This window comes from Eptesicus fuscus, chromosome 5 (assembly GCF_027574615.1).
Source record: "Eptesicus fuscus isolate TK198812 chromosome 5, DD_ASM_mEF_20220401, whole genome shotgun sequence".
Taxonomy (NCBI): Eukaryota; Metazoa; Chordata; class Mammalia; order Chiroptera; family Vespertilionidae; genus Eptesicus; species Eptesicus fuscus.
The window spans coordinates 100,207,108-100,221,916 of record NC_072477.1 but is presented as its reverse complement, the minus strand read 5'-3'; the positions used below and the strand labels follow the sequence as shown (position 1 = coordinate 100,221,916).

At 40.7% G+C, this 14,809-nt stretch overlaps 1 protein-coding gene across 2 annotated transcripts in view; it reads right to left on the bottom strand.

The window, feature by feature from the left end:
- Positions 1–14,809, bottom strand: part of LOC103304446 (coiled-coil domain-containing protein 7-like) — a 430,240-nt gene that overhangs the window by 158,789 nt on the left and 256,642 nt on the right. Inside the window, exons 18-19 of one of the 2 annotated variants that reach the window (XM_054716612.1) lie at positions 11,404–11,671; positions 10,472–10,544 (exon numbers count right to left, since the gene is read on the bottom strand). In XM_054716612.1, coding sequence (XP_054572587.1) covers positions 10,472–10,544; positions 11,404–11,671 — 341 coding nt within the window. Of the gene's footprint in view, positions 1–10,471; positions 10,545–11,403; positions 11,672–14,809 lie in introns of those variants that run through there. The other variant, XM_054716613.1, reaches the window with a different exon arrangement.

The window sequence follows — 14,809 nt, the reverse complement described above, 5'->3', positions numbered from 1 at the left end:
TATGGGTGTGGGGTTGAGGGGAGACAATGATAAGATATGTACACATATAATACCTTAATAAAAAGAATGTGTGAAAAAAATTATTGAAATGGTTATATATTGTGTTATATTAATTAGGTGCTTAATTGCTTAAAAAAGTGGTCTTCTTAACCTTTTGCACTCAGATGTCGAGTGTGACTCGACACAGTTAGCATCGATAGCAGCTCTTTTTATACTCTTTGAATGTATCAATAATTTGAAATATAAAAAAAATCCAAATAAATAAGTTTGTATGAAAAGAAACTCCAGTTTTTTATTCTACTGCCGCGCTTTGTAAAATCTGGGGGTATTTAAAAAATTAAATCCCGAGTAGAATAAAGGAATCGAGAAAAAGCAAGTGAGTGCAAAGGGTTAATTGTAGGAAATAGAGTTTTGCTAGCATGTGTTTGTGTTTAATACCCTTTTGTCACTTTGAATGTATAAATAGTCTAATACTGTTTCACAACAGTAATAATAATGACATATGATCTTTTGGTAAAATAAGTTTGACAACCTTCCCAGGGTTTGAATTTTAAGAAACTTTTATTGACCTAGAATTGGCTTTAGGTCATTCCAAAAGGCCCTGGATTTGTTTTCTCTATTTATGACAGAAAATTTTCTGCTTAAAGTACATGTGGAGCTTTGTCAAATAAATAAATAATAAGCATATACTATTTCTATATGCATATTATTTTAAAGTAGATTCTGATATGCTTTCATTTAAAACTCTAATTATTATTCTAGAATATTGTGTTCTGTAGAAAAGACAGTATTCCATTTCAATTGCATTATAATCAAAGCCATAACTGTCATTTTAAATTTAATTTCACTTAGAGAGAGTCACTGTTTTTGTTATAATGCATATGGAAAAATGTTATATCTTCTAAGGCAGTGATGGGCAACCTTTTGAGCTTGATGTGTCAAACTTCGCCAAAAAACTGAGCATAACTCGGGTAGTGTGTCACTTTGAGGAAAAAACATTATTTCGCAAATGTTTCATCCTCAGGAGCAGCAAATGTTTCATCCTCGGCATGCGGCCGCCTCAGCGGCCGCGTGTCATCAAAAATGACTATGCGTGTCAGTGCTGACACACGTGTCATAGGTTCGCCATCACTGTTCTAAGGGATACATGGAAAGCACTCTGACATTTTCAGATCATCCCCTTCAAACTGAATGAAAATTATTAGAACTCTATAGAGTATGTGGATTTATAGAAGTGTGAGCAGAAAAAAATAGGAGAAACAAAGTTTTGATTTTGGACTGAATGAACTGAAAATAATTACTAGCATATACTATTTTGTAACTTTTGTTGAAAGTATAGCAGGTTTTTAATCTTTGTTTTTCAGGTATAAGGAAGCATTTTTAAAACAATTTGGTAAATTATATATTACTAGAAGCCTGGTGCACAAAATTCGTGCACGGCAGGGGGTTGTTCCTCAGCCCAGCCTGTACCCTCTCCAATCTGGGACTACTGGAGGGATGTCCGACTGCCCGTTTAGACCCGATCCTGGGGGATCGGGCCTAAACGGGCAGTCGGACATCCCTCTCACAATCCAGGACTGCTGAATCCCAACTGCTGGCTCCCAACTGCTTGCCTGCCTGCCTTCCTGATTGCCCCTAACCACTTCTGCCTGCCAGCCTGATCACCCCCTAACCATTCTGCTGCCAGCCTGTTTGCCCCCAACTTCCCTCCTCTGCTGGCCTGGTCACTCCTAACTGCCATCTCCTGCAGGGTTGATCACCTCCAACTGCTCTCCCTTGCAGGCCTGGTCCTTCTCAACTGCCCTCCCTTGCAGGCCTGGTGCCTCCCAACTGCCCTCTCCTGCTGGCCATCTTGTGGTGGCCATCTTGTGTCCACATGGGGGCAGGATCTTTGACCACATTGGGGCAGCTATATTGGGTGTTGCAGTGATGATCAATCTGTATATTACTCTTTTATTAGATAGGATAGAGGCCTGGTGCACGGGTGGGGGCCAGCTGGTGTGCCCTGAAGGGTGTCCCAAATCAGGGTGGGGTTCCCTTGGGGCATGGGGCGGCCTGAGCGAGGGACCTGTGGTGGTTTTCAGGCCAGCCACGCCCCCTGGTGACCCAAGTGGAGGCCCTGGTGTCTGGAATTTATTTTCCTTCTACAATTGAAACTTTGTAGCCTGGAGCAGAGCCAAGCCTCCTGCTCCCTCCGGGGTGGCAGCCATTTCTGTGGCCGTTAACTCACCTTCTATAATTGAAACTTTGTAGCCTTAAGCGGAGGCTGGGCCCGGCCAGGGTGTGCGGAAAGCTTTGCTTCCCCTGTTGCCGCCGGCAACCCTGGCCTGCTCTCTCAAGCTCCATTCTGCCGCCATTTGTTTGAATTTGTTTACCTTCTATAATTGAAACTTTGTAGCTTGAGTGGAGGCTTAGGCCTGCAACGGCTAGGGAAAGCTTGGCTTGCTATGTTACCTGGGAAACCTTGCTCTCTGTGGCTGTAGCCATCTTGGATGGGGTTAATTTGCATACTCGCCCTGATTGTCTGGTGTGTGTGGCTTGGCTGGTGGGCGTGGCTTATGTAGCAGAGTGATGGTTAATTTGAATATTACCATTTTATTAGAGAGGATTCTCCCTACCTTATCCCTCCAAATTTGGCAATTCTCAGTGAGTGAGTCATAGCAATATGTTTATTTGCATGAATTCAATAAGACCAGTTTCCAATTGTGGCTTTACTACCCAAGACTTTTTATGTAAGATTTAGAATGTCATGTATAACATGCCTGGAAAGCTTTAATGAATGAAGTCAATAAGAGCCCTTTGGAGAAAGCCTGGTACCTTGCTTGATCATGTGGTTCATGGCTGTCTTTCCAGGTAAGAAACAAGATCCTTGAGGGGAGATGTGGTAGGCAACTAGACAGACATAAGCAGAGCAAGGACGATGGGCCAACCAGAGAAGAAATGGATGGACCCTGAGACTTGCTTCTCATCACTTCAACTGATCTGAAGCTGGCAATGGAGGAACCTATGTAGAGCGGATCGTGACATCAGGCCTAGTAGGAGTTGGGACACCCATTGCTACTATATAGAATTATTCCATTCATTTTTGGAAGTCACATACAGGGACTATTATATGTTGGGACCCACTGACTTAGAAAAGGATGCAGGGATGTTTCTCCAAAGATTACTGTAGTAGTTCCCTGTGGTGAATGACTTTTACTGGGTGTTCTAGTTATTTTCTTTCAGTATATAATTACTGCAATATGAATTGTTCTGATATGTTCACCCTCCTTTACAGTAATGAACATATAAAGCTGCCAGCTGGTTGGTTTCTGATATGTGGGGTAACTGTTTAATCATATATCCCTGCTAACAGCACCAGAGGGCCTTGATCCTTAGGATGATTGACCACCTTTATGCCCCAGAAACATTACAATGTCCAAACGAAAAAAGACCTTCTCATGATCATGGCTCTGACTGCAAGGACAATCTCCATCTCTGGAGCCCTACTGAATATGTTGCTTTAACCATTTTTGTTATGCTGGTAATGTTAGGCTCCCTTAATGTATAAGTGACCCAACTGGATTGTAACATGGTAAAAGTCCTGAATGCCAATTCCAGGGCTATACATGGGATAAATAAAGAGCTGAGCCAGATCAGGGAGGCAGTTCAAGAGAAAAGGGAAACAATAGATTATTTGCTGTTTCAGCATAACCATGGTTGTGAGGAATTTAAAGGAATGTGCAGTTTTAATCTTTCTGGCAATTCTAAATTGATAGCAAACAACATTCAACAAAATAAGGAAATCATCTCCAAGGTAAAACAATGAGAATGGTTTTTTGCACTTGACGTATCCAAGCTAACTTCCTGGCAACCCAACCTGTCTGGGTTGTAGGAATTCCTTTTAATTTTTCTCCTGTTTATTTTTTATAGTATAACTAGAGGCCCCATGCAAGAAGATTTATGCAAGAATGGGCCTTCCTTCCCCTGGCGGCTGGCACCGCCTTTGCTCTGGCTGGAGTCGCCTTTCCGCTCCAGCCTGGAGCCGCCTTTCAGCCTTCCCACGCTGCCCAGAGGCCCGGAGCAGCTGGGGTGGTGTGGCACGACCCGCCCCCAGCCATTCAGTGCCTGCATATGCACATTAACACACCATCTTTCTTGTGTTAACCTTTTGCACTCAGATGTTGAGTGTGACTCGACACGGTTAGCATTAGAATAAAGGAATCGAGAAAAAAGCAAGTGAGTGCAAAGGGTTAATTCGCATACTCACTCCTGATTGGCTGGTGGGCATCACACAAGTACAGCCAATTAGCATCTTGCTCTTTTATTAGTGTGATTGTTTGCTGCTGTATTCAATGTCTTCCTCTTTTTTTAGATCCTGCATTCCCTGAATTCCATTCCTAGGAACTGCTTTCAAGCAGGATGAGACTTTTCATCTAAAACTAATCTCATAGATATGAGATGATAGAAACAGCAGTGGGGAAATGTTAGGGGCAAAAATAGAATATTGAGGACTAGCTATACTTATAAGAAATATTATTCATGCTTTATTAACCTTAATTACCTTGTTCTCATTAAAGAGAGAACATTTTAACCTGGCTGGGAGTTGTATGTCACTGGGAACTGGGAGTCAAACTTGGACCTGGGAGTCAACCTAGGAATGTGGTCCATTCTCATTCAAGAGTTGCCTATTATCATGGAAAGATTAACAACATTGTTGCCCAAACAATGGAGTCCTGCCCCAGCCCACATTGCCTACTTCTCCATGCCTATAACTTCTACTTCCCCATGTAATCTTTTTCCTACCCAATATAAGCAGCTGCCTTATGGTAGTGGGGAGACAGAGGAGTGGCAGAGCATATTTTTGTGGACAGCCTGCTGCTCTCCTATACTACCAGCAGTATTGGAATAAATGCTCATATATGGTTTAAAAATAAAATGAGTGAAGGATTTGTATAGACATTTTCCAAAGGAGACACACCAATATCAGTCAGCACACAAAAAGATACTTACCACTTTTAGTAATTAGGAAAATGCTAATCAAAATCACAACAAGATACAATTTCTACCTACTAACTGACTACAAAGAAAAAGAAAAGCAAGTGTTGGCAAATATTTGCATCCTTATATGTCGCTGATGGGAATGTAAAATGGTACAGCCACTGTGGAAAATAGTTGGGAAGTTCCTCAAAGAGCTAAGCTTATTAGCATATAAACTAACAATTACACTTCTACTAAAAACTATTGAAAATGTAGATTGAAACAGATTCTATACATGTTTACAGCAGCATTATTCCCTATATGCAAAAGGTGGAAACAACCCAAATGTTCATCAGCAGATGAATGAATAAACAAAATGAGGTATTTACATACAATGAAATATTTTCAAGATTAAAAGTAATGAAGTTATGCCAAGACTGGTTTGGCTCAGTGGATAGAGTATCGGCCTGCGGACCTAGGGGTCCCAGGTTTGATTCCGGTCAAGGGCATGTACCTTGGTTGTGGGAACATCCCCAGGAGGGGGTGTGCAAGAGACAGCTGATCTATGTTTCTCTCTCATCGATGTTTCTAACTCTCTATCCCTCTCTCTTCCTCTCTCTAAAAAAATCAATAAAATATATTTTTTTAAAAAAGTAATGAGATTATGATACATGCTACAATGCAGATGAACTTATGCTAAGTGAATAGTCCAGACAGAAAAGGACAATTATTATATGATTCCAATATAATAGGCATGATCATTGAAACTGAAAGTAAATTAGAGGTTATCAGAAGCTGGATGGAAGCAGGAAGGGATGATATATATTTAATGTGTTTATTTTTTGGGTGGTGTAAAATTGGGGAAATTGATGTAATGTTGGTTGAACAATACTGTGAATATAATTAACCAGAGGCCCAGTGCATGAAATTCGTGCACTGGGGGGTGTCCCTCAGCCCAGCCTGCAGCCTCTCCAATCTGGGAACCCTCAGGGTATGTCCAACTGCCCATTTAGGCCCAATTCCACAAGGGCTCCAACAATCTGGGACTGCTGGCTTCCAACCTCTCGCCTGCCTGCCAGCCTGATTACCCCCTAAACACTCTCCTGCCAGCCTGATCAATGGCTAACTACTCCCCTGCCAGCCCAATTGCCCCCAACTTCCTTCCCCTGCCAGCCTGATTGCCCCCCACTGCCCTCCCCTGCTGGCCTGATTGCCCACTACTACCCTCCCCTGTCGGCCATCTTGTGTGAGGGCATGATGGTCAATTTGCATATTACCTCTTTATTATATAGGATGCCAATGAATTGTATACATGAAGATTATTACAATAGCAAATTTATTATTATGTATATTTTATCATAATAAAAATTCAATCGATTGATAAAATTTATCTCAACTGAAAATTCATAATAAATTTTGAACAAAAGAAGACATCATGACCATAATAAAGAGTAATATTATTCAGCCATAGTAAAAAATAATGAAATTTTACCACCAGCAACAACATAGATGGACTTAGAGGGTATTATGCTAAGTGAAATAAGTCAAATGTAGAATGACAACTACCATATGATTTCAATTATTTGTGGAATTTAAAATCCTATATAATAAAGAGCTAATATGCAAATGGTTGTCACACCCTCATATCATCACCCCTTAACAGCTCAGACACTCAACACTGGGGAGAGAGGAATGGGGACCAGCCAGGCACAAATTAGCTTGTGAGAGAAGAATGGGGACCAGCCAGGCTGTGGCCCGGGAGAGGGACAAGCCACCTGCCCGACAGTCCCAGGTGCCAGCAGCTGAGGCTGCAGCCTGGGAGAGGAACAAGCCACCCACCCCGTGGTCCCAGGTGCCTGAGGCTGCGGCCTGGGTGAAGTCGCCTGCTCACGGTCCCCTGCAGTCACGGCTAGCCTGGGCAAAGCCAGCTTGGGTCCTGGGTGGCTGCAGCAGACCACAGGGAGGAAAGCCCGGGTCCTAGGTACCTACGCCTGGCTGGAGGAGAGAATCCTAGGTCCCGGGTATGGGGCAAGGCAGAAGAGGTTAGGAGCAATCAGGCCAGCAGGGGAGCTGTTAGGGACAATCAGGCAGGCAGGCAGAGGTGGTTAGGGGTGATCAGGCAGGCAGAGAGGTTAGGGGAGATCAGGCAGGAAGGCAAGTGAGCAGTTAGAAGCCAGCAGTCCCAGATTGTGAGAGGCAGTCAGACATCCCCCAAAGGGTCCCGGATTGGAGAGGGTGCAGGCTGGGCTGAGGGATCCCCCTCCTGTGCACAAATTTTGTGCACCAGGCCTCTATTACAAAATAAACAGAACAGAAATAAACTCAGATACAGAGAACAAACTAATGATTATCCGATGGGTTTGGGATTGGGTGTTAAGTGAAAAGGGTGAAAGAATTAAGAAGTACAAATTGGCAGTTACAAAATAGTCACAGGGATATAAAGTATAGCATAGGGAATAGTCAATAATCCTATATAATAAAAGGGTAATAGGCAAATTGACCCTAACAGTGAAACAACCAGAACGATCGCTCAACCACTCACTATGAGGCACAGTGATCACCTCTTAGTCCCTTTCCCCAGCCACAAGGCTCCCATCACCCAATGGCAAATGGGGAGCCGGGGGTTGGAGGTGGAGGACATGGGTGGTGCCAGGCCAAATCTCCTGCCCCAACGGTCACCCCACACACAGAGGGTGACCTGCGGCAGGGTCGGGGCCAGTGATTAGAGTGGGGGGAAACAGCTGACCTCTCAGTCTCTCCCTCTGTTCGGCAGGCTCCCATCATCCGATGGTGAACAGGGAACCAGGGGTGTGTGGCAGGGCAGGCTGCAGGAAGGCAGGGAAGATGGTCCTGATCACAGGCCAAGCCTAGGGACCATACCCACACATGAATTTCATGCTCCGGGCCTCTAATATTCTAACAACTATGTATGGTGTCAAAATGGATACTAGACTTATTGAGGGGATCACTACATAAGTTATCTAAATATCTAATCACTATGATGTACACCTGAAACTAATATAAAATTGACTATCAGCTGTAATAGGAAATTTTTTTAAAAATTTTAAAAATATTTCAAAAGTAAACAAAGTATGCCCAGTGTACATGGGGAATAGGTATGACCTTAGAGATCTGTTAGAAAATAATCTTTCATCCTACCCTCATATTTTCAGAAATAGTATTTGTTGACTCTAATTAATTATTTCAAAAAATCCACCAGTCCTTTTGTTAGGGGCAGAAATAGAATATATTGGGGACCGGCTACCATTATCCTATCTAATAAAAGAGTAATATGCAAATTGACCATCCCTCCAACACACAAGATGGCTGCCCCCATGTGGACACAAGATGGCCACCACAAGATGGTCAGCAGGGGATGGCAGTTGGGAGGGACCAGGTCTGCAAGGGAGGGCAGTTGTGGGTGATCAGGCCAGCAGGGGAGGGCAGTTGGAAGGGATCAGGCCTGCAACGGAGGGCAGCTGGGGGTGATCAAGCCTGCAGGGGAGGGCAGTTAGGGGTGAGCAGGCTGGCAGAGGAGGGAAGTTGGAGACTGGGCCTGCAGAAGGGCAGTTGGGGGGGACCCAGACCTGCAGGGGAGAGCAGTTGTGGGGGGACCAGGCCTGCAGGGGAGGGCAGTTAGGGGTGAGCAGGCCTGCAAGGGAAGGGCAGTTAGGGGCAAACAGGCTGGCAGGGGAGTGGTTAGGGGTGATCAGGCTGGCAGGCAGAAGCGGTTAGGGGCAATCAGGAAGTCAGGCAGGCGAGCAGTTGGGAGCCTACAGGGATCGGGCCTAAACGGGCAGTCGGACATCCCTTGATGTGTCCCAGATTGAAGAGGGTGCAGGCTGGGCTGAGGGACGCCCCCCCCCCCCCCCCCCCGTGCATGAATTTCGTGCACCGGGCCTCTAGTAAGAAATATTAAGGATTCTCTGTTAACCATGATGGTACTGTTTTGATTAGCGAAAGCACATTCTAACCTCACTGAGAGTTGTATACCCTGGGACATGGAAGCTAACATCAGAAAGCAGTCTGTCCTCCTTCAGAGAACTGCCTATCATTATGGGAAGATTCACAACCTAGTGGCACCTAGTCCTGGAGGCACCTGCTCTTTACAACTCCCTGCCCCTGTTGCCTGTAATCTGGTCCCAGGGCATCCAGGGTGCCCAGAGGCACTCCCTCTCTGTAACCTTTCCCCGCATCCCCCAGCCTGCATGGTTATCCCATGCCCACTTTCCCATACCTGTAATTCCTACTTCCTCAAGTAGTCTTGTCCTTCTACCAAATATAAGCAGTTGGCTTATAATGGGGTGCAGAGCAGATTTTTTTGTGAATGACCTGCTGCTCTCCCATACTGCTGGCATTATTGAAATAAATGCTCATATATGATTCAACCCTGTCTCTGCATAATTGGACTAAATAGTGACAGGCAACCAAGATCCCTTGGTGGTTACACTTTGAGGAATTAAAGAAAATATTATTTTAAAAAAGAATATTTACCTCAGATAACCAATCATCATAGGTGAAATGAAACAGACACTTTTAATTTCAAATTCAAAGCACAATAGAAGAGTGGTACTCCTGCACACTAACTACATCAGAACTGCTGAACTTTATTTTCAAAGTTAAGTACAATGCAATAACATGTGAGTTGGTTATACTAGTAAAAGTTCTGTATGTTTGAAAGGAAGAACAAATTAACCATTGTTTTAAATATATTTTATATCAAATACCTAAAAATCTAGTTATAATATTATTTATACCACAAATCATCCTCTTTCCTTTTTTTTTTTTTTTTTTTTTTTTTTGCTATACCCTAATGAATTTTTGGTATATTATGTAGTTCTAAATACTGTTATTTGGTTACGGTAAAGATATCATTTCTTTTTGTACAGATCTTAGTTTAAACAGATTCTCTCAGTAATATTAAATCATCAAAATTAATTTTTATATATTTATCAATATATTGCTAGATCATCTTTTGACTATCTAAGGAGTTATTTTTATATTTAATAATGTCCTTTCTTCATTTATTTATACCTAGCGGCCGGGTGCACAAATTTGTGCACAAGTGAGATCCCTTGGCCTGGCCTGAGGGATCGGGCCGAAACTGGCTCTCCAACATTCCCCAGGGATCCTGGATTGCAAGAGGGTGCAGGTCAGGCTGAGGGACACCACCAGTGCACAATCAGGGCCAGGACACAGGAGGTTGGCCAGCCAGGGAGGGACTGCAGGAGGGCTTCAGGGCATGTCCAACTCATCTCACTTAGTTCCTATCAGCCGGACCCCATCAGCAAGCTAAGTGACCAGTCGGAGTGTCTGCCCCCTGGTAGTCAATGCACATCACAGCAAGCGATTGAGCATCCTTAGCATATCATTAGCATATTATGCTTTTATTGGTTCAATGGCTGACCGGATGACAGGACACTTAGCATATTAGGCTTTTATTATATAGGATTATACCAGGGTAACACATAAGCACTCACATTTTTATCTTACAAAACAAACATATTTTTACCTTGAAATTCTCTTTCTTCTTGGTAAGTTTGTTTTTCAGTTTTACTTTGTAATTTCTCTTCTAAAATATAAGCCTTAATAACAAAAGGTATGATGATTACAAATGATATATCTTCAAACTCTAATTACCTTCTTTTAGAGAGAGAAAATTATTTTATTCATATCTACAATGTCATTGCAGAAACAGTTTACTTTTATTTCCTGAATGTATAAAATTTAAAAATAAGAACAATTCATAGATCTGAGAAGCATTTGGGAACATGTAATAATGTGAATAGAACCCAAGCAATTAATAATTATAATCAATTAATAGTTATTTATTATAATTCGAATTTAGATTACATTTTAGTCTGAATCAATTTCTAGCAAACTCAAATGACTTACAAAATTATTTTATAAGTCCACTTCAATAACTTCTATGACAAAAATATGTTGTGAATAAATGTCAACTATGTTTTTTTTTTATTTTTATTTTTCCTGCACGTTGCCCTAAGAATTTTCTAATAAGTATCATGTTAACAAGAGCAATGCTGATAATTTTGTAGGTCTTATATAAGGTATACAAAATTATTTCAAAAATGACTATGCTTTTATAGTTACCTTAATGTATAAAATTTTTTCTGTAGATGAATCTAATATGAAATCATTTTCTGTTTCAATTAGGAATCATGTATCTTTTAATTTATCATTAAAACTATAACTTAAAACACTTCTTTGTCAATACAGATTAGAATTTTTTTGTTAAAATATTATTTTGATTCCCAAATATTACTTTAAACATCTTAAAAATGAAACAGGTAGTATTAAAAGGTAAACTTTTAATTCCCTTTTTGTAAGAAAATATTGATGTTTTCAATTAACATTTATTCAAAATATTGAAGGAGTCTAGCAACCCAAAGTAAATGGTGCCCAAATTATTGTACTATGCCTTACCTTTGAGATAACACTACCCCTTGGCTTTTTTTTAGAAACAATAGGGGGTGAAATGCCCACTGTTTCACTCCCTGGAAGCAATGTTCCAACAGACTGTAAATCTTGAATTTCTTTGCTTGTGAATGATTTATCACGGGACTTTGATAGAGTTAAAGGGTCTTCATCAGCTGAAATTTCATTTGAACTCTTTGAAAAAGCTGATCCATCTTGAGACTTGAGGATCTGTGAAATATCTGAAATAGCAGAGGTGGCGCTTTTCTTCTCTGATCTTTAGAATTACAAAACATCTGGTGTTAGATTAGGTGAAGAACATTTTTTTTTTAATTTGTAACTGAAGAATCTTTAAGAATATTTAAATAATCAATTATAACTATCAATTAATAATAATACAAATATGATGTTTGATAACAAGTTAAAGGTAATATATCTTCTGCTATTTAAAACAGATACACAGAATTAAGTAACATTTAAAGCACTTAACATAATAGTTATTTAAGGTTATAATAGGCCAAAGAACAAGAAAGATTTGATCACCAAAGTATAGCACAAGGTTATTTGGAAGTTGTCCTTTAGTCACATTTATTCCAAATGTATTTTTCCACAATTTCATTTCAGAATGAAAATAAAATTAAAATCTCTCTATAACAGTTTTGACATTACAAGATTATTGTCTTCCACCATAGTCAATTACCAAGCTCTGGTTTAATTTTTTTTTTTTTAAGGTAAAAGGGGTATTTATTCTCCAGCAGTTAACACAGGATCAGCTTCTATGATTCTGAACTAGGGTGATCATGTCATGGTTTATGATTGTTGACCTGGCATTCCAGTGTAGAAGAAAATTTAAGTTTGAGTTGGCAAGACTGAAAAATACTAGAAAGGAATTCAAGTAGAATTTCATTCAGATTCACATCCGCCAAAGTAATGTCTCTAAAAAGGGAAGTTAGGCATACTCTCTAGACCCTTGTTGTTTGTATGGATGATAAAAGAAAAGAGCAGGAGAAGGAAGAAGAGAAGGAAGGGGAGGAGGAGGAGGAGGAGGAGGAGGAGGAGGAGGAGGAGGAGGAGGAGGAGGAGGAGGAGGAGGGAAAAAGAGTATCAAAGGGCTATGAAAGGTAGCCTATACTCAATAAATGAATACTAGTAAAGCAAGTGATTTATTTTCTATTGTTGGGTAAATTACCAAAAACAATCTAAATATATTTTATGTCTTGCTTAATTTCTGTCATCTATTGTCCACTTTACATTAATATTCTACCTATCCATCACTCCATTTTAAGACACTACAATAATATAATTATGAGCATATATTTTTGTAGCTTTTATATAATAATCATGCTGACAGAATTTGACATGACAGTCTTCAACATCACTGAAGTGGTATAAATCTCCTCCTGGTTCCAAAAGCATTTGTTAATTCTGAAGATCTAAGTATTGCATCTTTTACTCACCAAGCAAGTAGATGTATAAGGGCAGGATCTGTTATGCATATCATCATAGACACCTCTTTAGTACATTCTCACCCAGGCAAAATGGAAGATTGCCATTGAATAACTGCCCAAACTGACCTGTTCTGTTTTGTTTTTTTCTGTTCCAAGACCTCTTTTTTAGTAGCTTTCCTTATTAACTCCACCCATTTTTGAAACTGTCAACACAATCCCAAACCCATTCCCTCCTCTCTTAGGAAAAACTCTTGCAAGTATGATGTATACACTAAACTTTTAATTATCAATGAAAATATAGAAAAGAAAAGATTTCATTTCTTATCTGAAATATATAACATATGGAATCCATTTCTATATATAAGAAAAACAAAAAAAATCTAAAATTCAAAGTATGCAATATGGTACAATATAACATTTTAAATTAACTTTATAGGAAATTTTCAATATAGAAAATGTAAAATTAAATAATTATTAAGTACTTTGATAGTTTTAAAAAGTTTAATTATCATTGCTAAAAGTATTCATACTGACCAGTTTTAAACTCCACAAGTAAAAAGAAACTAAAAAAAATTTGTAAAGATTTAACAAGCATTATCTATACAATAAAGAGGTAATATGCTAATTGGTCCTATGGTGTCACAGTCACAACCAGGCTGCACATACACAGGAGCTGGTGGGTGGGGGTGGGGGTGGGGACTTGTGCCACCGGACATGAGGCTGACACAGGGGGTGGCCCCCCTGGCAGAGGAACATACAGGCCCTCATGGCACTACCCAGCCAAGAGGGGAGGAATTAGGATGGGGGCAGGGCCTTGGCAGAGAGCTCTCAGCACTCCTGTGCCAGGGTCTGAAGGCTCAGAGAAGAAGGGAGAGCACATAGGCAGTTAGGGGGTTTAGGCCAGGAGGGGAGTGCAGCTAGGCAGTTATGGGGATCAGGCCAGGAAGGGAGAGCATATATGCAGTTAGGGAGATCAGGCCAGGAGGGCAGAAGAGTTAGGGCCATCAGGCCAGCAGGGGTGCAGTTAGGGGTATCAGGCAGGCAGGTGAGTGCTTAGACAGTGGTTCTCAACCTTTATAATGCCGTGACCCTTTAATACAGCTCCTCATGTTGTGGTGACCCCCAACCATAAAATTATATTCATTGCTATTTCATAACTGTAATTTTGCTACTGTTATGAATCGTAATGTAAATATCTGTGTTTTCCGATGGTCTTAGGCTCTACAGCAGGTTGAGAACCGCTAGCATGGTCGCCTAAGACCATCAGAAAACACAGATATTTACATTACAATTCGTAACAGTAGCAAAATTACAGTTATGAAATAGCAATGAAAATAATTTTGTGGTTGGGGGTCACCACAACATGAGGAACTGTATTAAAGGGTTGCAGCATTAGAAAGGTTGAAAACCACTGGCTTAGGAGCTAGTATTTCTGGATTGTGAGAGAGATCCCAGATTGGAGAGGGTGCAGGCCATGCTGAGGGACCCCCCCACCATGCACGAATTTCTTGCACTGGGCCACTAATAAGATGATAAGAGCCTAGACAAAATATCAAACTATACTACAAACCCATAGTAATCAAAACAGCATGGTACTGGCATAAAAATAAACATAGAAATTAAAGGAACTGAGTAGAGAGCCAAGAAATAAACCCATGCCCATAGGGTCAATTGATATTTGACAAATGAAGCAAGAACATACAATGAAGTAAAAAATCTATTCAATAAATGGTGTAGGGAAAATTGGATATATACATGCAAAAAATGAAAATAGAACATATTATTACACCACATATATGAATAAACCCAAAAGAGATTAAAGACTTAAATGTAAGAGATTCCAAGATGGCTACAGAGTGGGAAGAAGTGACACTCACCTCTTTCTGGCACCAAACTGGATTTACAGCAGTCAACCTGAATAACCACTGAAGGCTAGCTGAACTGTAATATTATAACCAATTTAAAGA